We start from the raw sequence: 27,057 nt of genomic DNA on the forward strand, positions 1-27,057 counted from the left end.
GGGCCCGAATCGCTTTTTTTTCGTCGGGTTTCGCGAATTTTTCCGATTTGCGCCGAATTGCCCCAGGTTTTTGGCGCACGCGATCGGATTGTGGCGCATTGGCACCGGCATGCATGCATGCGACAGAAATTGGGGGCGTGGCCGTCGTAAAACCCAACAGATTCTGAAAAAACACGGTATTTAAAAAAAAAAAAATGTTGCTTGAAATGCACTTACCTGCACGAAATAGAAGGCGAACTTCGGTGAACTCCAGCGGACCTCAGCGCAGCAGCGACACCTAGTGGATATCAGCGCATGGACCTTAGTGAATCCCGGCCGGACCCGAATCAGCGTTGGAGAACCCGCCGCTGGATTGCGACTGGACCGGGTAAGTAAATGTGCCCCAATGTTTTAAGAAATCCATCCCCAGAGCCATCTTATATTGCTGACATAACTTGTATATATGAATGGCAGTAAGCTGCACTACCAGAAAAAACCTATTGATAAAGGTTGCGCTGTTTCGATATCTTTTTTAGATATAATGGGGAGTGTTACCCACCACAACCCCCCTTGTGTGTTTATTCTTGTGCGTGTATTATATTTTTTCTGTTTAGAGGTAGATTTGCCAGTAAATGAGGGGCATGAATCAGTTTACATTGATTGTTGGTGTTCTGCTTTATCTCTTTCATTTTTCAGATCTCCTAAGACATTGCAATTATCTCACGAAGTTCAGGAAGTTCAATGTGTTTCTAATTATGGGAAAAGTCATATTCGGAAAGATCAGAACAGACAGATGATCCAAATTCTGTGAGTGTCCAGCTCTTCATCTTTGGCAGGGAATGAATATTCCTGACTCAGATTCTCTTGCTTGTATCTCAATCATTTTTGGACAATTATCAAATTTTACTGAACATAAACAGATTAGTGTTAATCCTACTGTATCCCCTGGGTGCAAGCCAACGCCAGATAAAACTGCGTGTACTGAAGAAATACAGGCTCCAGGTTAAACCATAATAATAGAAGCTGTCAGAATATTGAACACAATTGTCTGTATTGTGGACATTTATTATTGCTTTATTTTTACTAAATGCTGGTGGTTAGTGTTGTTCATAGAAGATTACATTGTGGCTACAAGTTGCCCACAAATGTCAGGCTCCTACGTAGTGCCCATAGTAGCATCTGCAAGCCAAAGGAGCCACATTATCAGCATGTACCAACCACCAGAGGTGGATAAAAATCAATCTACACAACAATCAAAGCTCAAGGGCACGGGCGTAACGATTGCAGAGGGTGCGACCGGGCACGCCCAGAGAGAAGGGCCCGCGGCTGCCACAGATGAATGTAAGGGCACCTGCCCATGCACTGCTTTGCCTTCCTGTATCAGTGAAGCACATGTGCAGATGGCAGCCATGGGTCCTCTTCACCCTGATGCTTCTCCTGTACATCACCGTGGGGTCCTGGATGCCCCTGACAGCGGGGGACTCATCCTGCTGTTGGTCAGATTACTGTGGTGGAGCACAGTGCAGTTAGTAAGATGCTCCACTACAGAGGCGAGACAGAAGAAGGCGATGTCATCTCTATATCTCCTCTCGATCTTCCAGCTATCCTGATCCTAACAAACAAGCTTCTGATTTTGTGATTGTTGACAAGGAGCACCATTTTGAGTGCAGTGTAGTAAAATAAATCAAAATATTCAGGACAATGGGTATAACCATAATTATATTAACGTTTTAGCAGTTTTAGCAGTTTTTGATTTTGGTAGGGGCAATAATAGAAATTATAATCATAAATCTTTATTATTTATAGCTCAATCATATTCCTGCTGCACAGCTCATGACGTACATATACAAATAAAATAAGACAAAACAGCATTATGTAGTCATATGAAACAATATGAGTGAGTTAACCTGCTCCCAATAAAAATCTATGAGTATGGAGGGGTAACACAGAAGGAGGCAGGGCTGGAACAATGGGGCAGTCATGCTGCCTTCCAATGTTCCCAATGTTGTAGCTGCCCCCTCTTGCTCTCAGAGGGGTGGTCATCGGGGTGGATTTAGACTGCCATAGGCCCTGGGCTGTATGAATATTATACCCCCTATACCTGGAATTCATTTCCTAAGTGTGGTACTAGAAACAAGTTTCTTCGGGAATGGAGGATGCATCCCTGCTGCTAGCTTTCAATCTGCAGTTTCAGAACCTTTGGAGGATCTTCAAAAGTCTTGAGCTCCTATACAGCTCCTCCCTCCCCCACTGCTGTCACCTCACCAGGCTTTGAGCTCTGTGTAGGTTCAGGAGGGAGGAGCTGTACAGGAGCAAAAAGGTGGGGGCGGAGAGCTGAGCAGTCTGCAGCACAGACAAGTCACATGTTGTTAAAATACATGTCAACAAAGCCCAACCCCTTAGAATACACAGAGGATTCTGTCAGGGTGCAAGATAAGTTATTACACACAATTATATTGTAATGCAAATGCTTAGAGGAAGCAGAAAGGCAGATTGGCAATGCAGTTCTAATGGGCTTCTGTAACCTGTAAAAGTGCGTTTCCTGGTGACAGGTTCCCTTTAAAGTTGAATAGTTAAACGTGTGTATGTATTCAATAAAGAAATGGTTAAATCAAATTAAGTAATAATTATTATGGTCAGTAGGTGGCAGCATCGCAGAGTATTGCAGGTCTAAGTATGTGATTTTGGGAGGGAGGGGTTAGGAACTACGGAAGATGCTGCCTGTCAATGACAGATTAGCAGCAGCTTAGAATTAGTTATTTATCTGCCCCCTCCATTTCCCTACTCCCTCCCCTAATAATTCATAGAGCACCTGTCAATCATTGATGGCCTTTAATGGTAAAGTCTCCATTACTTCTCTGACATTGTCTCACCTGCAACCCACTAAGTATTCCCCTGTGTTATCTCAATATCTCTGAGTTTGCTACCCAGTGTGTCACCAAGCCCACCCAGTGTCCATTCTCTCCTCCTACACAGGCTCTAGCAATAACAAAGAGGTGACTCTTTCATGGTAAGTAGTTAAAGGGTTGTCCAGGCTTAACATTTTTTTAAAGACTGGGGTGTAGGAGGCTGTAGCAGCTATACATACCGCCCTCTGGCACTCTGGTCCAGCACTGTGTCTCTTATCATGGTCGATCTCTGTATGTATGCAGAGACTCAACGGTGACATCACATGGACAGCCAGCATTCGCTCCTTGTCAGGCTATGGCCAGGACCTGTTTGGGGGTGTGCTATGGACACGATGTCACTGCTGAGTTTCTGTATGCATCGAGAGATCTATGAAGCCAGGAGGCACAGCACTGGACTGGAGTGCTAAAGAGAGGTAAGTATAGCCCTTTTCTTGTTTTTACATCCCCCACAGTTTCAGCATTGTACACCTTTGCCAACTTTCTTCTTTTCTTCCAATTGTATTTAGAGACAAAGGTTATATTATTAATAGGTATGTATTAAAAATGTTCCGTCCTTTGTGCAAGGCACTTTATATAGATGTGCTTGCTATATTAAGGACAGGTTCCCTGCTCATCCATCATTGGAATTCATCAGCGTAATATCCACATGTCATCTCCCGTTGTCCCTTCTGCTACAAGCTCTAGTCCTGTCCTCTCTTGTCTCACAGCAGACAGCTCAGTCTGATGCAGCAAGTTCTGATGTTCCACTCTGTCTGCCACACCCTCTACCGTCTCACAGCAGACAGCTCAGACTGATACAGAAAGTCATCCTGCTTCCCTCCCTCAGACATGCTCCTTCCAAGTGTAACACTCACTTACAGCTCAGTCTGATAGAGAAAGTCATCCTGCTTCCCTCCCTCAGACATGCTCCTTCCAAGTGTAACACTCACTTACAGCTCAGCCTGATGCAGCAAGTTCTGATGTTCCACTCTGTCTGCCACACCCTCTACCATCTCACAGCAGACCGCTCAGTCTGATACAGAAAGTAATCCTGCTTCCCTCCCTCAGACATGCTCCTTCCAAGTGTAACACTCACTTACAGCTCAGCCTGATGCAGCAAGTTCTGATGTTCCACTCTGTCTGCCACACCCTCTACCATCTCACAGCAGACAGTTCAGTCTGATAGAGAAAGTCATCCTGCATCCCTCCCTCAGACATGATCCTTCCAAGTGTAACACTGACTTACAGCTCAGTCTGATACAGAAAGTCATCCTGCTTCCCTCCCTCAGACATGCTCCTTCCAAGTGTAACACTCACTTACAGCTCAGTCTTTCCTATCCCACTTTTAGACATATCACTTGATAAAAGAGATTGTGATAAATATCTCTCTTAGTTTATTTGCAAATGTAACACTGGGCGAGGGCAAAATCTCCTGGCATTATGTAGTAACATAGTAGTGTTAGTGGATTAGAGAACGGGAGCAGCGCAAAGCAAACTTTTGCATGTGTGATACAGACAGATAAAACGTCTCACAAGTGGTAAGCAAAGTCCTACAGCCAAAGCTCTGAATGTAGAAGAGGCTGCATCATTCAAATGATGATTTATGAATGCAGGACAAGGATTAGTTTAGTGGCTTTTTTTAACCCCTTAACGCCGAAGCCACTTCCTTCCTTCCTGGATAAAATACCAAAACGCTCCACTAGGGAAGCTGCACCATTCAGAGCAGATTATGCATTGTCCCTTTTTATTGGCTATACAATCTTAATTTTTTTGGCAATTTGGACACATAATGGCTTATTTTATGCGACATTAGATGAACTTTACAAATACTTCATTTTAGTGGGTCATATTTTATTAAATGTATGTAGGAAAAGAAAATAGTAAATTTTGGTTTCCTTTCTTTTTGTATTTTTTTGGGCCGTACATCGTACACTAAAAATAACATATTAGGGCACATTTACTTACCCAGTCCAGTCACGATCCCGCGGCCCGTTGTCCGACGAGGTGCGTCCAAGTTCCTGCATTTGTTGCTGCTGCGCCGAGGTCCGTCGGAGTTTACCTTCTTCTTCCTGGTGCATGTGAGTGCTTGATCTTGCGTCACAATTTGTTTTTTAAATTCTGTGGTTTTTCCAAATCCGTCAGGGTTGTCCGACAGCCGCGCCCATGATTTCTGTCACGTGAAAGCCGGTGCCAATGCGCCACAATCCGATCGCATGCGCCAAAATCCCGGGCAATTTTGGCGCACGCGATGTATTACACTGTGTTATGTAATGCATGCTCAGAGTGCCAGAAGGCAGCACCCGGCTCCCGGAAGAAGCAGGCTGAGACACTGCATATTGCAGCAAACACCCAATGGTAACACCCACGATCGGTGTAGAATTTACTGAATTATTTGCTGAAGATTTCTCTTACTTTTCTTACTTTTAATAGACCTCTCCGCTACTTTTTTAATACTTTATGTGACACAAGTATAACACAAAGTCCCAATTTTCATGTAAATAACCTTTTCAATGTTGATAAATGCTCTTATTAATGTGAGATAAGGACAGAATAGATCTTGGCTGTAGAAGCCTGCAGACCTTTAGTAAGACAGATGGGGACATAACAATTTATTTGCCTTATGGTAAAGCTTTAATAAACATTTCAGTACAGAGTAAAAGGCAGGGAGAAACTTTTAATGAGTTTCCATTCTGTTGGCCACAATGCTAATCTCCATTCGGTTCTTAGTATGCATTTTGTTTCATGAAAACTTGCCATACATTTATTATGCCAGTACTCAGCTTTTAGCTGTATCAGATTTTTTCATATTTTGAGTAGTCTCTAAGGGCAGGTATGTAAGGGGGTAAACGGAAAAAAATGTTGGTACTGGGGTACAGTCCAATGCCCTTCAATGACCAGGGAAAAGACTAGAAAAAGTCTATAACATGACATAACTAGAACATGAAAACCCTATGGACTTCAAAAGACCTATGAAGGAGTCGTATGGATATGACACAGAGGTGTAGCATGAAGAAGCTGGCCCTCAATGAAAAATCTGTACCACTAGGAAAAAAAGAGAAAATGACATCCCATTATGCAAGGAGGCCACTGATTGGCAGAAGTTAGACCCAAGACCCCAAGAACTTCTGAATACTGTACCCCAAGAACTTCTATACACTTCTTTTTTTTACATCCATGCTCCAACCCCCAAAGTGTTTTCCAAATTTCCTATAAAAACCCTTCAATGGGAGATGTTTTTCAAGTAGTGAGGTGGGGCTCTGTGATTCGGACTTGTTTTTCCAATACATCTCACAGATGATAGCATCATAGTAGATAAGGCTGAGTAAAGACATTGATCCATCAAGTCCAACCTATAATCCTCCAGTAGATAGCCTATGATCCCATATGACAGATGCTAATTGGCTTACAGTGGGGGCAAAATGCTTCCTGACTCCAAATATGACAGCAAGAATAAATACTTTGATCAATGTGTCCAGAATCTACTGAAGTTCCTATAATATGTGAATTTTTTGCTTTTGAGAAATGAGCATAGCCCCCTCTTGAACTATCCCAGTGTCACAACCATTACAACATCCAACTTGTCCTGAAGCTTCACCTCCATACCACTAGTCTTTTTGATTCTTACCAATAACCACCAATCTTGTTGTCACTCCTTTGACCACATTGGTAGGTACTAACCTCTTCAAATGATGAACCCTCAACTAGACCTTATGTTTTGGAGCTCAGGCCCAGTAATCTAACCATAATAATTTGAGCCATGCCTCATCTTCTTAAATCCTTATGTGTGCCAAATTATCATCTTCAAGAAATGACCGTCAGCTTGCTACCTAACAAATCTCATCTCTTGACAGATTTTTAACTACAGTATTTTTCGGACTATAAGACGCACCGGACTAAAAGGTCTAGGTTCATATATAAGGCGCATCGGATTATAAGGCACAGCACAATAAATGACCAGCAGGTGGCAGACCTCTGCACAGTACGGTTCACATATAAGGCGTACTAAACTATAAGGCACACCTTTGATTTCTGAGAAAATCAAAGGATTTTTTTGTGCACCTTATAGTCCGAAAAATACGGTATATCCCCCACCTGTTGTGTTAGGCTGCAGAAGTTGATAGATATTAGAACATATATGTACATATGTTTATAGAGTGCCAACATGCTTATTTTAGGGTCGTCACTCCTACATCCTAGAATCATTGAACTTTTGTAACCAATATGATCTTTTTTATCTTTTCCTTCATGCCCTAATCTGTTCCTAAGCTCATGGTTTGTAATAAAAGTAGGTTTTTCAATTCTTTTATTTCAGCAAATTTCAGTGGGTGGCAAAAAGGTCATGTCTATGTATCATCACAAGGATTATATCCACTGGGTCCATTCCTCTGTGGGTTTGTTAATGATCCCCGAAAAGGGTCTGTTCTGAACTTTATCTTGAACTCAATGTTATCAAAGTAATGGTAACAGTATGGGGTTGAGCCATGGGCTCTAAATATTGAATAAAAACTTATTAAAAGCTATTTCAAATGTCAGTTTACCTGGTAACATCAGGTTTTCTCAGCTCTGAACAGAATTTGCAATGATAAAATATTCACAATTTCAAAGCTTTTGCAATTTGCCGGCATGGGGCCTGGCCCTTAAACAGATGAGTCAAGAGATTGAAGGTCAGAGAACCCAGCGAGCCTCTGGAACAGGAGCTTTTCATCCAATATGTTTGTAATTGTCTCAGCACAGAGTTTCGAGAGTGAAACTTTCATGAACGATAATGTCACCTGGCTTTGTTTGTGTCCCCGTGGCCGCCAATTCTATTATATGAATGGCACAGTAATACATGCACTAGAGATATCTGAAATTTAAAGTATTGAAGGATCCCATCGGGAATGAATTACAGACGGATGGATGTTATGTCTTGTGTCACTCTATTGTGTAATATGTTCTGCAGCATTGAATTATTCGTTTTTACAAATCAAACACTGTTAAAGCGGCTGTCCACAAATGTATATCTGTTCATCTGTTTCCACACAGTATAACACAGAGAAGATGGCTCCATGTTCTGTTTACTGGCCATATGCTGTTACTGCAAGTATGGCTACATACAGGAGTGCTGAATGCAGTCATGGGGTATGTCCATTATACATAGCACAGAGCCATTGGCTCCTGACTTTTTGCTCTATGGTATGCCAAGTCAGAACAGCTGATCCATGTGGAGACTGGATGTTAGCCTTCCACCCACTGATCATGAGAATTGGAGATCAATAAAAATTGATGGGCCACTCTTTTTAACAAAAGGTAGGGACACACTTAAGGTGTAGCTTAACAAGATTTTAGGTAAGAGGCATGGCCCGCAAATTACATATTATTGCAGTCCCTACTGGTACTACACCGTGACCATCCTCGCGACACTGCAACCACATAGCAGCCTCATAGACCTCACATCCATATGACATACATAGTCATATATGATGCTACTAGTGTATATTGTAATTCATCAGTATAAGTTCTGTTCTGCAATTTACCTTTGCTACCTGTCCATAGTCATGGGATGTTCTTGATCTCATGGGTAGTCCCTCATTGCAAGATGATCCATTGCTGAAAATCCAGTAGTCATCTATGATCAGCTCGAAATCCACAAGAATCTGTCCAAAATTCCTGCAGCACTCTCATAGGATAAAAGGGGCATCAAATAGTATACCTGGGTTGGATGTCACCTAATAATAATGATAATTTCCAGGTTGAAGGGTGAAAACCAGGAGACCTCTTAGAGTAGCCCGTCAGACCGGAAGGACCCACTGAATGTTACTCCAAATTTTCTAAAGCAGATAACCCCTTTAAGATTTAGAATAACTTTATTCTTCTTACTTGATTGATGGAAAATAATAATTATTAACTATTATTATTGCAATATTATTTCAATTATTATTGCACTAGCTCTTTCTGTTGCTGCAATGAACCGAGCTATAAAATGCAGTTAGATTGTATACAATGAACCATAGCCCATTGGGAGTGGACCTGGAGACAGATGGAACATGGACTTGTATCATGTATAGCTGGTGTATTTCATTACCTGGATGACAGCTGCAATGAATGTGGAGGAGCAGAACATGCAATTAGAACAGGATTTTACAATCAGAATGGAGAAATGACAAGCGACGTAAATTTCGTTGGAGATAACAGGCTCTTGTTTTGCATCTCTTTACAAATTAATCATTTGCATTTCAATAACATCAGTCTCCGTTAATCACAGATCACCCCGTGGAAACCGCACGCATTATATCTGATTGAATCAAAACAGTCTGCGCGTCCAATTAGAATGTGACGGCTAGGAATGACACATTATCAAACCCATTTCAAAGAACTGTAGCAAGAAGAATTTAATTGTTTCTAAGATTGTCTAAAAATGTAATTATTCGCCAAAGTAATTTATAGCGCTGCTTCCATCGCTGAAACGAAATGCTAAAATAAATGTCAATCCTGAAGAACCTGAATCAAGCGGGAGATTGGCGCGGTACATTTTATTATCTGCCACCTTCTCCATAGGTGACAATGTGTTGGGTCATAAATTTGCTAAATGACAATTTCACACTTTTATGGTAACAATGATGAAAAACATCTCTTTGCGGTAACAGGAGTGAAACTCTTCTTCTTCCCTTACAATATAACCACATGCAGGGCCGGTTCTAGACAAAGTGGGGCCCTGGGCAAAACTAAAAGTGGGGCCCCAAAATAAAACTATTTTATGACCAGTCACAGTCAGCAAGAGGCTCCTTTAGTATGGTAAAACAAACTGTAATATGGGAGAATTTTATAGGAGATAGATAGATGATAGGGAGATTTATGGGCAGCACGGTGGCTCCGTGATTAGCACTACAGCCTTGCAGCGCTGGTCAACATCTGCAAAGATTTTGTATGTTCTCTCTGTGTCTGCGTGGGTTTCCTCCGGGTCCTCCGGTTTCCTCCCACACTCCAAAAAATTTGGGGAGGGGGACCGATATTTTCTGAAAGCAGACACTTGCCCCATTTTCAAAATTGCATCAAAGATTTTATAGACATAGGCGCCTTCATGCAATTTTGATTCAAATTGAAACATTTTATTAAAAATACTTAAAATTTGACTTTGATGGCAAAAAATTTGATCCAAACAGAAAATGTTTACCTTCACATCTCCTAAATGTAATACATGGACATGTGTAGAGTTCACAAATGTGCCCTATTGATATGTTCACATGAATAAATCCACATAATATCACTAAAACTGTAATAACTAAATATCTGCTTTTCAGCTAGACATTTTTAGACAGTCACAACCTGCAAAATAAATCAATAAAACAGAATAAAAAGTAAAGGCGCCATAAAACCTAAATAATTTTGAAAGCAGACAACCAGGCGATGCATTTGGCAATTAACATTCAAAATTTCCTCTAAAATATGTACAAATCCAGAAACTTATATAAAGAAAATCTACACAGGGAACTGCAGAAAATTTACACAGATATACAGTATCATTGTCTGTTCCTTACACAATGGTAACCCAAATAAATAACTATATATCCATAAACCCCTCTAATGAGATAATAAAAGTCACATTTAGATGTGCGCCATTGTATTATCACAATAACAGAACCCTCCGCGCTTCATAAGAATGAGAGTGAGAATGTCATAACATAGGTGTAAATAATGGAGGATGATGGGAAATAAAAACTTTATTCCAGAACATGTGTGTGTTTTTGGTGTTACATATAACTTTATGGACATGTTCTGGTCGCGGTGTAGTCACATTAGGCGAAGAGGATCGAATGTTTATCATATCAGTCAATTTTCCCAACAAAAAATAACTATCTCAAAATAAAAGGGAATAAGAGAGAATGGGCCACATTTATCACTTTTGTGCGCATAGGTGTAGTAGTTGCGCCTAAATTCTGGCGCACTGTTTTCCAGAATTATCACAAGCTTTTACAGAATTAGCACAACCATCTGTGATAAGTTAATTTCCTGCCTCTTATTAATCACTTTACTTTAACACAGTTTAGGCGCAATGTTGGCGCAATTTTGGCGCAGTTTCGGCGTAATGTTAGATTCGGGCAGTTACATGTCATCCTGCTACAAGCTCCTCTCTGCTTCTCCCACAGCCCAGAATGAAGATAACACTCACAGCAGCACCCAGGTGTGTGACACCCAGCACCCAGTGACCTCCTCAGCAGTGGCTTCTCCTGGAGGGGATCCCCCAGTGCTGATCTCCTGCTGCACCCCTGTAATTCTGCACAGTATCCCCCTCTGACACACTGGTGATACTGTGCAGAATTACATGGGGGACACTTGTCAGTACTATGTGCAACATTCTGTAACAATCTCTTCTCTCTTGCTTTGAGCTCAGGATCCTGCAGAATGTTTTGTAAATAGAAGGTGATGAAGTGTAAATAGAGTCTGCAGCTCCTGTCTGCAGAGTATCTAATGACTGTATTATCTGTACTAGTGTTTGCAGAGTATCTCATGTCTGTATGATCTGTTCTAGTGTCTGCAGTGTCTGGATGAGCTTTTCTGCTAGAAATGAGCTGTTCTGCAAAGGGGCTCAGTGCTTTCTTCTCAGATAACGCCAGCTCCGGGCTGGAGTGTTTTTGCGCCCGTCAAAACATCTGGATTGCTAGGATAAATGAGGGAAAGCTGGTTATTTTTTGCTGCACAGCTAGCATTTAGTCACATTTAGTCGCAAAAATGGCACAAAAAATGGTGCGCCTGAAAGAAAAGGCGCAAAAACAACAGAAAAAAAAGATTGATACATGTGGCCCAAAGTGTGTTCTTAGATTTGCATAGAGAAGGGTTAAAACCATGACTATTAGTTGATATTATTCCTTCTCAAAATGTAGTAACATATAAAGTGAATATTTCCATTATCTGTGAGGTGCAGCAGCTCCTGTGTGCAGCAAATGCTCCCTGCAGCCTGATGGCTAAGAATCTGGAGATGGGGGAGACACTTCAGGGGGCTGTATCTCTGGCTCTGTGACTCATAGAACCTTACTTCTTTTTTCCTATGAAAGAAGAGAGTCTCCTCTTTTATATGAATCTAAATTTGTGTTTCTAAAATGTAGAAAAACGGAGATATTAACTGTTAAACTGCCGTCGGAAGTGATATTTATATATAAAAATGGCACCTGATATTCTCACTTTAAACGTGAATATCTCTGGATCCATAGCACCTAGAAACAAAATTCAAGATTCATTTGAAAGAAGAGATTCTCCCCTTTCTCCCTGGGGGCCCTGGGCAATTGCCACCTTTGCCTACCCATAGCGCCGGCCCTGACCACATGTGGCTATGCTGGATATCTCTACAGTAAGAACGTTGCTAGGGATGATGTACGTTGCTAGATTAATACTATTGGAGGATACAGTACTATTCATTTCATTAGGTGATCAGTACATGTGCAGGGGCTAGAACATATGACTGAACATCCAATTAAAAGACAATTAATCCTTTATAGCACAGTTTTTTTTTTCCTTTAGGCAGTAGCATGGGTCTCAAATAGTCTATATTAATGTTATCTGTCCCTTTTATGGCTATAAATCGTCAAATGACACTTTTGCAGGCATCTGCTGTGACATACTGCGATCAGAGAGCGTCCTGAGATATTGCTGCTTGTATATTTTTTTATTCAGCAGCTTTAGCATCCTCATCCCTAATCCCTGTCCCTGTTCTGGATTCGTTCCTCCAAACTTTGAGCACCATGGGGCACATTTACTTACCCGGTCCTGCGGAGCTCACGAAAGTGCATTGTTCAGCGATCATGCATTGTGCCGCGATTTTCTAAGATCGTGCACCCAATATCCTGCATGTGTCGCTCGCTGCTCTGGTCCCGTGAGTTCACCTTCTTATTCCTGGTGCATTTAAGTGCTTGATATTGTGAAAAGTTAAGTCCCGCACTTAGTCCGAATCAGTCGAATCGTCCAACGGCACGCCCCCCGATTTCTGTCACATGAAAGCCAGGGCAGCCGCGCCACAATCCCCAGTTACCTGTCCCAGAGGCGCCAATCCCACAAATGTCGGAAAAACCGACCAAAGTGTGGCCACGGACCCTTAGTAGATAAGCTCCCATGTGTTCTTTTTTCGTCGCCTTTTTGTTTTTTTTCAATTTTGCCGTTTTCTTGTGTGCATGCTGCGACAACCAAACACTGTTCAGTGCTAAGAAGAAAAGTTTTCAGAAGCAGTAATTTTATATACATACATAAAATACTGTGGGCAGCTCAGGAATTTATTTTGAAACAGATGGCCTCATTGAAATTTACTTTTTCAATGTTTTTTTCTCTGTGGATCTGATAAATCTTAGGGAGACCCGAACTAAGTTGTACACCCAACAAGTTTTGGGATTTTTTGCTACATATGGATGTTTTGAAAAAGCCGGAAATAAGAGTGATAATATTTTTTACAATACTCCAACACTCCACAGTGTTGACATGGTCCTGCTTTACAATGATAATTCACAGTGCCCACCTCAAAATGACCGTAATTTGCCCGTCTATAAAAAATTAGGCCAATTCTTGACCATTTTGCTACTAAGTTCGTTGAGGCATACACCCCAGAAAAAAATATCTGTGCAGATGAGCCACTTAAAGGGCAAGGTACAAAATTAAAATGTATAAACTGTGCGAGAATACCACAGGATACACCCACAAGTTTAGAGTTTATGAGGGAAGGAACACCAGAATTGACCCCTCTGAATCCCCCCCTGTCCCAGGAGTCAGTGGGAAGCTTGTGTGGGATCTGGTGTACTTACTGCTGGATAAGGGTTACCACCTCTAAATAGATAACTTTTGTACCAGCATTCCACTACAGGCGGTCCCCTATTTAAGAACACTCGACGTGCATACGACCCATAGTTACAAACGGACCACTGGATATGGGTAATTTATTTTACTTTAGTCCTAGGCTACAATAATCAGCTGAAAAAGTTATCAAATGTGTCTGTAATGAAGCTTTAGTGTTAATATTGATTCTTATGACAACCCAACATTTTTAAAATCCAATTGTCACTGAGACCAAAAAAGTTCTGTCTGGGATTGCAATGATAAAATATACAGTTCCGACTTACATACAAATTCAACTTAAGAACAAACCTACAGACCCTATCTTGTATGAAACCCGGGGACTGCCTGTATTCTGATCCCTCGATTCCAGTGGCACGGAAGTGTGTGGCACTGTACACAAAAACCAGAGAGGCCTCCCTGGGTACTTTTTAGGCTGACACTTAGAAAGGGGGACATCAATGAGAACATGGGGTTGGTTAAGTACAAGGACAAGAGAGATGTCCTTATTCTGACTTCAGCACCCTCAACAATGTACAAGGTACCACCACCCCTGCCGGACTGCATCCTGGCCTACAGCATGTTTGTGAGTGGGGTTAGTCTGTCAGATTAGATTCTAAAGCCATATAGTGCCATAGAGAAAACAGAGATATGGACATGTACATTATACAGATGGCACTGTACAACTTTTATGTGCAGAGAATACAAAAACAGCAAGTATTATAGATAATAGTTAATCCACCAAAGCAAAAGACATAGGAAATACAAAATATTGAAAGTCAAAAAACATAACTTTGAATAAATTTAGATAAAATGAGGGAAAGCCTCAACAGTGTAAAATGTTACCGACCAAACATATGTTACTAGTAGAGGTTCACTAACAATTAGACAGTAGTACTAACTAAAGGCTCCAAGAAAAGGGACCTGATCAGGAACTGTGGATGTGTGGAAGCACCGTAAGTTCTCAACAATACTAAAAGAGTCCTAAGACCACAATTATAGCATATTATAACCTCTTGTATCTAAACAACAATCAAGAAGATCCTCAATGGTTCATACCCAAAAGGATCTTGTTGTACCTCTTGTTTCAGTTGAAAAGATAACTTGGGCCAGAATCTTTGGGTGGGGGGTGTTTGGGGTCCACCGGCAGATTCAGTTGGTTAGTATTGTTAATAATATATCAGAAAGAAGCATAAACAACAAGTTGAGCAAAGAGACATAGAAAACGACAGTAGACAAGCAGGTATGGAGGGTGATGTGGGTTATTTATCGCACAAGATAAATCATGAAGCGATGTATGAATTCCTGGAAGTCCTTATAATAAGGAACTCCCTATCAAATCCCTAAAACCTCCTAAATGAACACAGCCCCGACCGGAACCTATCCCTATCTGGGCACACTGTCCCTAATCATCTAATCACAAATTGTGAGGTGATTATTCAGTGTGTCCCAGAGGGAAAAAGTGTATCCTGTAACTTAAAGTAATGTGCAGGTCAATGTACCCTACTGAATCCAGGCTCATCAGGAGAATATATGTATACAGCTACTTCCTGAATAAGATGACAATAATGGAGATAAAGAACTCAGCTGCACATAATACCTATAGAAATGCAGGAGGCAGTGGTCTCGCATACAAAATAGAAAAGTCCTTCACGCACAACACAACACAAGTGTTGACAGGTCAAAACAAACTTGAGAAAACGTCCCTAGTGATGCATGGTATTGGCCTGGTCAGTGGACCTACTTTTATGTGCTGGTCACACCAAATCTTTCCTACATTTTCAGGAGGTTGAGATCATGGCCCAAATTTTTGGAAGTCAAGAAGCACCAGGCCTCAGTACTTCCGATGTCCACCGTGTTGAGCAGGGCAACATTTTCCTGGGGAAGTTGCAGAGTCCGTTACAATAGGGGGATACTATTTACCAGTGTGACACCTGCCCTGAAAAACCTGCCTCTTGCATTACAGTGTGTTTCAGGATATACCATACAGCCATGGCCAGCGCCAGCACTCGGCTTACCCGGGCGAGTGCCGGGGCCCCATATCTTCCAGAGGGGCCCACGGCACACGCTGGCCCAATCTTAAAACTCAGTTACATTGGCTTCCTTGTGCCACCGATGTAATTGAGATTCTGCGTCCTGGTGCGGGTGACAGGGGGCGGCACTGCAAGGGGACTCTTGGAGGACTCTGCAAGTGACAGGCAGAGCGTCTCTGTGCATGACCGTGCATGACATCATGACCTCACACTGTCAGCGTTGCTGCTGCTGCAGAGAAGATGCTGCCGTGAAGACTGTGGCCCCAGAAAAGATAGACAGGAGCGTGAGATGGAGCCCTGGACCTGCATGAGGTGAGTTAAGGTTTATTATTTTTCTACTGCCCACTATATGGTGCCTAACTAATGGAGCCTGGCTGTTACAGTTAAAAGGAGCTGTATATTAATTTGAGGAGCTGTATATTAACCCATTAAGGACGCAGTGTTTTTACATTCATTTTTTCGCTTCACACCTTCTAAAATCTATAACGTTTTTCATTTTCCCATGTACAGAGCTGTGTGAGGGCTTTATTTTGCATAACAAACTTTACTTCTCAGTGACGCTATTTATTATTCCTTGCCGTGTACTGGGAAGCTGGAAAACATTCCAAATGTGGGGAGATTGGTGAAAAAAAATTATGGGGGTTCACCGTCAGGAATAACCATTTTTATATTTTGATCAGGCAGTTTGAGAAGCTGTGATGCCTGTTTTTGTGATTTTTACTGTTTATTTAGTTGTATATCAGTTGTAAGGAAAGAGGGGTGAATCTTATTGAATTTATTTTTTTTTTAGTTTTTTTATACCCTCTAGGGTAATTTAACCCTAGATGGTCTGATCGCTACTATATTGCATTATATGGTATTTTACATAGGATTCGTTACAATGTGTACATGTACGGTGTAAATGAGTTTACTGCTAAGGGGCCCACTGAGGCTCTGTCGCCCAGGGCCCACTGAATCCTGGAGCCAATAGAGGTTTAGTTTTGCAAACTAAAGTTATGTTTGGTTTTTTACTTTTTTAATTTCTTCTCCAATCTGTCTGTCAGACCAAATTTGGCCTCAGATACAGGGTTATTGTATATACTAACCAGATCTCTGGAGGAGGTTGGAAACTATTGCACACTGATCTGCACATTCATTCTAGTCTGGAACAGATTTTGTACCTTTGCAGGAATCTGCTGCCTTATACTGCGATCACAGAATATTCCTGAGCTTCTTTCATCTCTGTTTCTTTTGCATTCGGTAGTTGCAGCTTCCTCATGTGGGGCAATTCTATGCTCAGGAGAAATAGTTGTACACATTTTTGGAGGTTGTTTCATCTTTTATCCCTTGTGGCTTAGAAATATTAGGGGTGGAAGTGATTTTTTGGCTAAAATTTTTAGCATTTGCCTTTTTGGGGCCTAATTGGATCATACACCTGTAGGGGCTAATTTGAATATTACTCCTTGCTAAATTCTCCCCTTAAAGGGAACCTGTCACCAGGGACCTCATTTTCACAAAAGCCAGGTTGCAGAAGCGTATTACACCTGCAATGCAAATAGTTTCTCTGCCTTTTCTAAGCATTAGCATTACAATATAATTGTGTGTTCTAACTTACCTTGCGCCCTGACAAAATCCTGGGGTAGTCACAGGGGTTGGGCTTTGGTTTGGATTCATTTAAAAAAAACTGTGTCTGTGTTACTCACTCCTCAGATCTTAGCCCCCACCTTTGTGCTCCTGTATTGTAGTGCAAATGCTTATTGTAGTGCAAATGCACATTTTCGTAATTCCATTTATGTCTTCACCCTCATGAAATGCTCAAAGGCTATACATTCTTCACAAAGGTTGTTTTGAATATGTTTAAATGAGCAGTTTCTAGAAATGAGTCATTTGTGGTAGTTTTCTATCATATAGGCCTTATAAAGTCCCCCTAACTAAATTGATACCTTCAAAAACAGGTTTTGTCGATCAAGAGGCCCAAACCTCTTGATGTATTTAGATGCGGCCGAGTGCTGGTGTATGATAAATAACTCCCAATGGCTTCCATCTTCTTCCTCTCCATCTCTTGGGAGACAGATACTGCATTCTGTCAGATCGGAGGCAATGCTGGAAGATCAAGAGGCACTTTGCGATGCTGCCTTGTGCAGGACACCAATTACCTTTTTGTTTACAGACATACAGAAGCTATGCTCAGTCCAGCTTCCGGATGGTCAAGGTGGCCACCCCTTTAGGGCAGTTTCAATATGCTCCTCTGCTGCTGAAGGATTGAACAGCAGGTACAGTGAAGGCACCATTCTGTTCAGATGATATTAAGCTTCCAGTTCTTTGCGGCTGCATCTGCAGGTTGGGATTACCGTGACTTTTCTGGTTCCCCATTTATTGTAAAACTGTCCAGGCCTGTGACAGCAGTAAGAGTTCCCACCATGATGGTGTCCCTGATAAGGTATCTTTGATGTTTACTTATATTTATCTCTTTATGGCAAAGCCCTGGGATCCCCAACCAGACATGTCATGTGTGGTTGTAAACCTCCTATAATGTGCGGAGACAAAGATACACAGATTGATGATATAAACTGACTTCTTTATTAACTACATTATAGGTTTTATATGTAGAGGTTGTTATGAGAAGTCCGAGCAGCAATCCTGTGGCCCTGAAGATGGTGATGATGGGTCTCTGACTCACAAAAAGTTGTCCTTCAGCAACTCAGGAGAGGAAAAACCCCCAGTGGAGGAAACCTCTAGGGAACCATGGCTGAAGGACTGCCCTTCCCTTGGGCTATGGATGAAGATTTGTGAGGACAGAGACCGGGCCCAGAATCTGCTTCTTGAAGTGCGGGTCAAGTGATCCTTACATGGTGGCCACCATGTTATCGATGGTAGAGTCATCACTTCCAATTGAATACCCCGCTCTGGAAAAGTTAACTGCAAAACAAGAAAGATTGTGATTGAGTGTGGAGCGAATACAAGCCGGGGCTTAAGTAAATGTGGTGCAATGTTTTGATGAGCATGAATGCCAAACTAATGTTTGCTAATATATGAACATTATAATTACCTTTTCTATGATTTTATCCAGGACAGACATTACACAAGTCTCAGGGTGTTGCAGTGTCTGCACCGTGCCATTTGCTGGATGTCCAGTTCGCGGCCCATGTAGTCCCCATTACACAGCAGAGTCCTGGTTCTCTCTTTTGCAGATGGTGTAGCCTTTCCAGGACACTGTCAATGATAAATGCTAAAGAAAAAAAACAGATATCCTTATTAGAAATCCCAGGATTGTAAAGAGTAATAATAATATTATTACAGTATGAGAGGTAATAATAAGGTGAACGTCTACTGACCTGCATAGGCTGAAAGCAGGTAACTAGCTGTATCAGGATAAGGAGCAGCATAAACCATTCTGTGCTGATGGAAATTATTTCAATGATCTGTAGAGAAATCATATTAATAATAAAAAAATTGAATATAACAATAACTTTAGAATAAATTTTTACTGCATTCCATGGAGTCCTGTGACTGGCGACCATGCCACATAGAGATAACTGGTTATGTGATAATATGGATATCATGGCCCCCCTGATGATATGATTAAGTTCTAAAGTTAGTGTTCCCATTGCTGTCCCATAGAACTGCTAGAATGTGTCCAATAAAACATATTTCTTAATAATAAGATTGAATCCAGGTTATGTTTATAGAAATATATAGGACTTACCTTCTCATAGTCTCCGGTGCACAGATTGGTGAACACTGATACCCGACATCCAATGACTGATGAATTATAATTCAGGAAAGTAACATAAGATTATCATGTGTTTTATAGCATTTACTACATTTTATGAGGGACCTCCTTAGGGTGGTGACACACATGGCGTTTTTAAATAGTGCGTTTTCAGATCGTAAAAAATGTATGCGTTTTTGCGCAGTTTGGATTAAGATAATCGGTCAAACCTGTCAAAAAACGCATGCGTTTTTTACAATCTGAAAATGCACTAAACTAAAAACGTCCTCAAAAAGGCCTAAAAACGCCATGTTTGTCACCACCCTTATTGTCGGCTGCAGGATATATAATAATATACGATATATAACACAAGGCAGCACCGCAGATTTCTTTTCAGTTTGTAAAAAGTTCAACAATGTCGCCTTGTTGTAGCAGCAGGTCACCATCTGAAGGCTAACATCATAGAAGTGACCAGAAATAGTTTTCTGACTTTAATTCTGGTTACAAAGGACGGGCGGATTTCATGTTATTATACTATTTTAGAAAGGATACAGGTAATAACACCGATGAAGGCCATTGCGCTGGACACCATTCTTATATGGCAGATGGCTCTGCGGATTCCAGGAACTTCGTAGAGTAGTATGGCCTGCCACAGGTTGTAAACGCAGCCAAAAGCAAAGGCGAAGAATGCTCCTACACGATGCGTCACTGGATAAAAATCGGTCTATATAATAAACAGACATGAGTTAGACAAAACTCCAGGACTAGCCAGGACTATACACTCTACCCTCCTCAACTGTGTAATATGCTGTTACCACTCTCAGGCCACCTGGTACATGGTAGAACATACAGATGTCCTATATATAGATGTCCTATATACAGGTGTCCTATATTCTATACTGGTGTGTCCCAACAATTATTAAACACCACAGGCACCCATACACTTACAATCTTTAATAACTTACCTCAAACACAGCCAACACAGCGGTGCCAATACAGGATGTTATTCCCATCGCCAGCAGGATCTTCTGTATCATGGGCTGACGAGCTCCAAAGGCCTCAGCATGAAGCAGGATGAAATTATACTGGAGCAACGCCAGAAACAGATCTGAAAAAAGAGCCAATGATCAGAATAAACCATGTAAAGAATATAAGACAACCTAGTGACCGACCCTAAACCAGACAAATGGAACCTTCCATGATGGACCATTCCATTTACCTGCATTGTCTTATCTGGCCCATTACTATCAATAACAATAAAAAACATGTCTAAATCACTTTATTTCTTATTTCTGATTGTTATTACAGACTGGGATAAGAAACGGCATTGTGTGACTGATAATAAGTCTGAGTTCTTTTTGATACTGGTTGCTAAGGATACACTTACTTAGCAACTATAACTTTTTCTATGAGGTCATCAGGAAATGTCACACTAGAAAACTTCTTGCTGCCTTAATACTGAGATGGTAAGTTTTAGACCAGAATTATCTTATAACCTGTTATCAGCAGCAGTAAACACATATTATCATACATTTCTATGAAATTTACTTACTGGCATTGGACATCCCAAGGAATCCGATTTTAAATGTGATGTTTTCAGGATAATAATTTCCTGTATCGCTGTGAAATGAAAACAAGAAAAAGGGTCAAATGTAAATTATATGGGGAATGTATAGAATTGTATAATCTGAATTTTCTATACATTATAATCTGTAGGACAGAGGGGAAAATTATAGATCTATAAATGTAATAAGTGATATGAGCGTCTTGTGTTTCTCCATCTTACCTGATGTACATCAGCAGGGGGGCATGGCCATAGATAACAGTCAGGGTGTAGCTGACCGCAACCCAGGCCGTACACCAAAAGGCAATGAAGAGGGGGACGAACCCCAATCCTCTAAACTCCATAGTATGCAGGAGAGTCGCCAATACACAACTAATCGTTCTGTGTCATCCACAGAAATGAAGTCTGGGTGTCTGTCACTGGAATGTTACCTCCTGGCTGTTTATGACATCACAGACAAGTGATGATGTCACAAAGGTCTGCTCAACCAATCAGGATGCTTCTTTTAGATTTCTCAATAACATGTACAAAGTAATTGTGGCAGAGAGAGACATAGTCTCATTGCTCTCAAAGGGGACAAGTATCCATATTTCTGCCTAGAGTTTTGAGACTTTTTGCTTTTTTATGACTTCACTGCGACTTTTGTTGTCGTTTCTCAATTACTACCTTTGTGTGCACCTTGTGCAGTGTCTTATTTATCTTTATTTTCCAGACATTTTGTGCGACTTTTCACTTATGTATCACTTTTTTGGCTTACTTTTGTGACTTTTTAGGTGCAAATCTTCACCTGGTCCAGGGAAGGTGCAGAGTCGGGATTTTTTTTTTATGGACTCTGTTTTAACATGTTATTTGAGATTATTTCACCTGCTTTACAAAGATTGGACTATATTTTTTTAATTTATTTAATTTAATTTAATTTATATTTTTTTTTAATAAGTTTTGCATTAACCCCCCCGATTTGTGTCGCATGAAAGCAGGTGCGATTGCGACACAATCCGATTGCGTGCGACACAATCCCCGGCGACATCCCCGAAAAGTTGGGAAACTCGACAAAAATGCAGCTTAGTAAATAAGCTCCACTGTCACGGTGCTTCCACAATCCTTATCGCAGGTTGCGGGCTCACCCATGCCCCTCGCTGCCCGCTGGCGCCACGCCGGCATCACGTACCCGTCCTTGCTCCAGTCCCGGCACTCGAAGATTTAAAGGGCCAGCGCACCAATGATTGGTGCTGGCCGTCCCCTGGAAGTGCATAAAAGCCAATCTCCCCAGCATTCCCAGACGGATCTTCGTGCTTATGCCGATGAGAAAGCTTCTGTCCCTGCCTTGCGCTAGTGTTTGGATTTCCCGCTGTGAAGCCAGTTCTGCGTTTTACTATGATCCTGTTTCGCTTGCCATGACCTCCTGCTTTGTTCCTGATGTTGATCCTGTGCTGCCTGTCTCGAGCTCCTGCCTGTCCCCGACCAGAAACCTGCCATCTGTTTCTGTACCCTGCATTGTACCTGCCACTGCGGACAAAGTCGCACCTGTGGAATGACCTGGTGGTACCACGCCGCAGCAAGTCCAACCCACTTTGCGTCAGGCTCTGGTGATAACCGGGTGCCAATTAGACTCTAGTCCCAGATGTCGCTTTACGACATCGTCCGCAGGGGTCCAGTGGGTCCACTATCCCTGGAGCATGACAAACACCCTCAAATCCAAAATTTACATTAGTGTCCACACCTGTACACACTGTAACTCCTTCAAGTGGCTTGTGTCCATGTGGATTTGAGACATTTGCAACATAAAGTCTAAAAAAAAGGCCAAAAGTTGCATGTATCTAAACATGTATCATAAAAAAAAGACATGAACATACATAGGGCGCAAAAAAGACCTTTGTGTATTTCAAACTGGGAGTAGCTTGGCCCAGGTACATTCATGTACACTGAAATACTTGCAAAACATATACCATGTGTTTAGCATGTAAACAAGCAAAACCTTTGGTGCGCATTACTGATCAAAAGCATTTTGGTATACACAAATAAGTGTTTGGAGAGCAGTTACACCAGATCTGCTGGATCATACACCACCAAAAATACAGCTGTGTGCATGTAGTCTAAGGATTTTGGCAAACATACATGTGCAACGCCCGCGCCAGGCATACGTTCAGCAGGAGAGGTGAAGGGGTGGGCACTGTTGCTCCATTGTTTTCCCAATGACGGCATGCTATGGTGGTGATATATGTATGCTTACCATACTGTGTCGTACATAATGCACTCACATGGTGGCCATATACTAGCTGCCATCGATAAGGCTAGCATATGGCCGCCATATAGGTTTTATGTGAAAGGGGCCTAAGGTGGGGATGGGACTCATTGTGATAAATGATGAAAGGAAACCCTGCTTCTCTGCAAAATAGCAGCACACAACTGTTATAATTACACTTTAGAACTGCTGTTCTATCACCATGATTCCATCCTCACTGTGGTGAATCCATTAAATCCTAAAATACAAATGTGTATCCACATACCTTTAGCTATATATATATTGTGACATGGCACAAGGTATCAAGGTTGAGGCCTGGCCTCAGTGAAGTAAGCCTCTAATCTTTGTCAGTAACCTAAGGTTTCTGACCCCTATTTAAAAGTAGTATAGTTGCTTGCTGCGTTTACTGGAGTAGTCAGAGAGCTGGTTGGGATGACTACTGCCTTGCATTTATTATTAGCCTGGAGGTGTAGCAGAGCTGAGAGTGTGTGGCTCCAAGCCTGAAGTGTTGGTCTGGTGTCTTTCTCTTGCTGTTGTCTCAGGACTGGGTCAGAGACGCTGGAGGCTGTAACTTTGCAGACTGTATGGTGAGGATAACCTGTATTATGGTAAAACCTTTTGCCAGAAGAAAAGTCAACTTTATGTTATGCCTTTATTTTGCACCCTGCTGAAGAAAGCTGTTTATTTTCATTAGTGACTTTGTTTTAACCCCTTATCACCGGCACTAGTTTTCAGCTTAATGACCAGACTTGATTTTTCAAATCCGCCGTGTGTCACGATAATTGGTTATAACTTCGGAACACTTTAACATATCCAGATGATTTTGAGAATGTTTTCTCGTGACACATTGTACTTCATGTTAGTTGTAAAATTTAAGTGATAAGTTTTGCTTTTCGGTCTGAAAAAAAGTGAAAATTTGGCAAAAGTTCATAAAAATTCTTCATTTTCCAAGTTTAAAATGTTCTGCTTTCCAGACAGGAAGTAAAACTACCCAAAAAGCCTGATAATTTTAACATTTACGGAATGCCTGCTTTACGTTGAGATGATATTTTATACATTCTGTAATTTTCTTCTAGGATGTTATGAGGCGCAGAACTTTAGGTGCAATTTTTCTCATTTTCATGAAAATCCCCAAAACTCACATTTTCAGGGACAACTCAGCTTTCAAGTGACTTTGAAAGGCCTAAATAATAGTAAAACACCATAAATTACCCCAATATAAAAACTTCACCTCTCAAAGTATGTAAAACAACTTCTATTAAGTCTATTAACCCTTTAAGTGTTTCACATACATGGACCTGCGATTTAGAAACTTTAAAAATTTTTTGGAAAATAAATTCATATAGGCCAAAACTGACAGTTTCATAATAAATGAAATGATGAAACGCACTGTAACGTTTAATGCACAATTCCTCCCGAGTGTAGCGATACCCCATATGTGGTGGTAACTGCTGTATGGGCGCACGGCCGGGCATAGGATGAAAGCAGCGCTATTCAAGGCAGTTTTGTATTGTCACATTGTACAAGATATAAATTTAGATTTTTTTGGTAATGCGAACAAATGAGGGCTTACTATTTGCAGGATGAGTTACAATTAGAGATGAGCGAACATACTCGTCCGAGCTTGATGCTCGTTCGAGCATTAGCGTACTTGAAACTGCTCGTTGCTCGGACGAGTATTTCGCCAGCTCGAGAAAATGGCATCTCCCGCCGTTTTGCTTTTTGGCGGCCAGAAACAGAGCCAATCACAAGCCAGGAGACTCTGAACTCCACCCAGCATGACGTGGTACCCTTACACGTCGATAGCAGTGGTTGGCTGGCCAGATCAGGTGACCCTGGAATAGACAACCCTGCCCGCGCTGCTCGGATCATTCTGTGTCTGGATGCCGCTAGGGAGAGAGCTGCTGCTGGTCAGGAAAAGCGTTAGGCTGTTCTATTAGAATAGTGTTAGGCAGGAGTGATTCTACAAGAACCCAACAGCCCTTCTTAGGGCTATAATAACTTTTTATTTTCCTTTTTTTTGGTTTGCTTGTGGCTGGGCTTGCTGCTATTAGTAGTGCAGCTAGTACCATATTGTGAGTAATTTGTAGGGAGACTTGTGTTTAGCTCTTAGTGACACACATATCCACCTCAAACACCGAAGTGGGACAATTTATTAGGGGTTTGATTTGAATTAGGCAGAGTCTGCTGATTTATTTTTTTTTACGTTTATTTCTTTTTAGAACTCACAGTAATCTGCCAAAGCAGTGTGCTTTCAGTGTAGGCTAGAAAATAGCCATAGGAGAACCCCAACGGCTTATTTAGGCCTACAATAGCGTTATATTTTCCTTTTTTTTGGTTTGCTTGTGGCTGGGCTTGATGGCATTAGTAGTGCAGCTAGTACCATATTGTGAGGAATTTGCAGGGGGACTTGCGACCGTTGTGTTTAGCTCTTAGTGACACACATATCAGCCTCAAACACCGAAGTGGGACAATTTATTAGGCGTTTGATTTGAATTAGGCAGAGTCTTCTGATTTTTTTTTTTTTACGTTTATTTCTTTTTAGAACTCACAGTAATCTGCCAAAGCAGTGTGCTTTGAGTGTGGGCTAGAAAATAGCCATAGGAGAACCCCAACAGCTTATTTAGGCCTACAATAGCGTTATATTTTCCTTTTTTTTGTTTGCTTGTGGCTGGGCTTGCTGGCATTACTAGTGCAGCTAGTACCATATTGTGAGGAATTTGCTGGGAGACTTGCGACCGTTGTGTTTAGCTCTTAGTGACACACATATCCACCTCAAACACCGAAGTGGGACAATTTATTAGGGGTTTGATTTGAATTAGGCACAGTCTGCTGATTTATTTATTTTTTACGTTTATTTATTTATCTTATAACTCAAAGTCATCTGGCACAGCACACAATCCAGTTGTGTGCTGTCAGTGTAGGTTAGAAACTAGCCATAGCAATAGGATAGCATGGTTTTGTTTAAAAAAAAAACACAAAAAACAAAAATTTGAAGTTTACACTTTAATTTTGGAAATGTTTAACCTGAGGGCTAGGGGTAGAGGACGAGGGCGTGGACGTGGGCGTCCAACTACTGCAGGGGTCAGAGGCCGTGGTCCTGGGCGGGGTAAGACACCACCTGCTGATGAGGGAGCAGGGGAACGCCGCAGAGCTACACTCCCTAGGTTCATCATGTCTCAAGTTACTGGGACTCGTGGTAGAGCACTGTTGAGGCCAGAACAGTGCGAAGAGGTGATGTCGTGGATTGCGGACAATGCTTCTAGCCATTTGTCCACCAGTCAGTCTTCCACGCAGTCCACCCATGTCACCGAAATCAGCACTCCTCCAGCTCCTCCACCTCAGCCTCCTTCCCCCCAGTCTGCCCCCTCCCAGCAAAATTTGGCATTTGAACCGGCATACTCTGAGGAACTGTTTTCTGGACCCTTCCCACAGTCACAAACCACTTGTCCGGTTGCTGCTGAGCAATTTTCCGATGCCCAGGTTTTCCACCGGTCGCAGTCTGTGGTTGATGATGACATTATTGACGTAGTGGTAGAAGTGTGTAAAGAGGTGTCGGACGATGAGGAGACACGGTTGTCAGACAGTGGTGAAGTTGTTGTCAGGGCAGGAAGTCCAAGGGGGGAGCAGACTGAGGGATCGGAGGATCATGAGGTGACAGACCCAAGCTGGGTTGATAGGCCAGGTGAACACAGTGCTTCTGAGACGGAGGCGAGTCCTATAGCAGAACAGGTTGGAAGAGGCAGTGGTGGGGCCAGACGGAGAGGCAGGGCCAGAGCTGGTGCATCAGCGCCAAATGTTGCCCGTAGTCAAGCTCCCGTGGCGAGGGCTAGATTTTCAGAAGTCTGGAGGTTCTTTAAAGAAACACC

General features: G+C 41.8%; 1 protein-coding gene across 1 annotated transcript; it reads right to left on the reverse strand.

Moving 5' to 3' along the window:
• Positions 1–18,243: 18,243 nt before the first annotated feature.
• On the reverse strand, positions 18,244–21,327 carry LOC140104284 (DNA damage-regulated autophagy modulator protein 1-like). Its single transcript, XM_072127755.1, has 8 exons — positions 21,169–21,327; positions 20,935–21,002; positions 20,348–20,490; positions 19,935–20,106; positions 19,377–19,432; positions 19,006–19,092; positions 18,720–18,899; positions 18,244–18,589 (listed from the first exon to the last, which is right to left on the reverse strand). Exons 1-7 carry the CDS (start codon positions 21,288–21,290, stop codon positions 18,828–18,830), a joined length of 720 nt encoding a protein of 239 aa, XP_071983856.1. The 5' UTR covers positions 21,291–21,327; the 3' UTR covers positions 18,244–18,589; positions 18,720–18,827.
• Between the last annotated feature and the right edge of the window lie 5,730 nt (positions 21,328–27,057).

The sequence above is a fragment of the Engystomops pustulosus genome, chromosome 10 (assembly GCF_040894005.1).
Source record: "Engystomops pustulosus chromosome 10, aEngPut4.maternal, whole genome shotgun sequence".
NCBI lineage: Eukaryota > Metazoa > Chordata > Amphibia > Anura > Leptodactylidae > Engystomops > Engystomops pustulosus.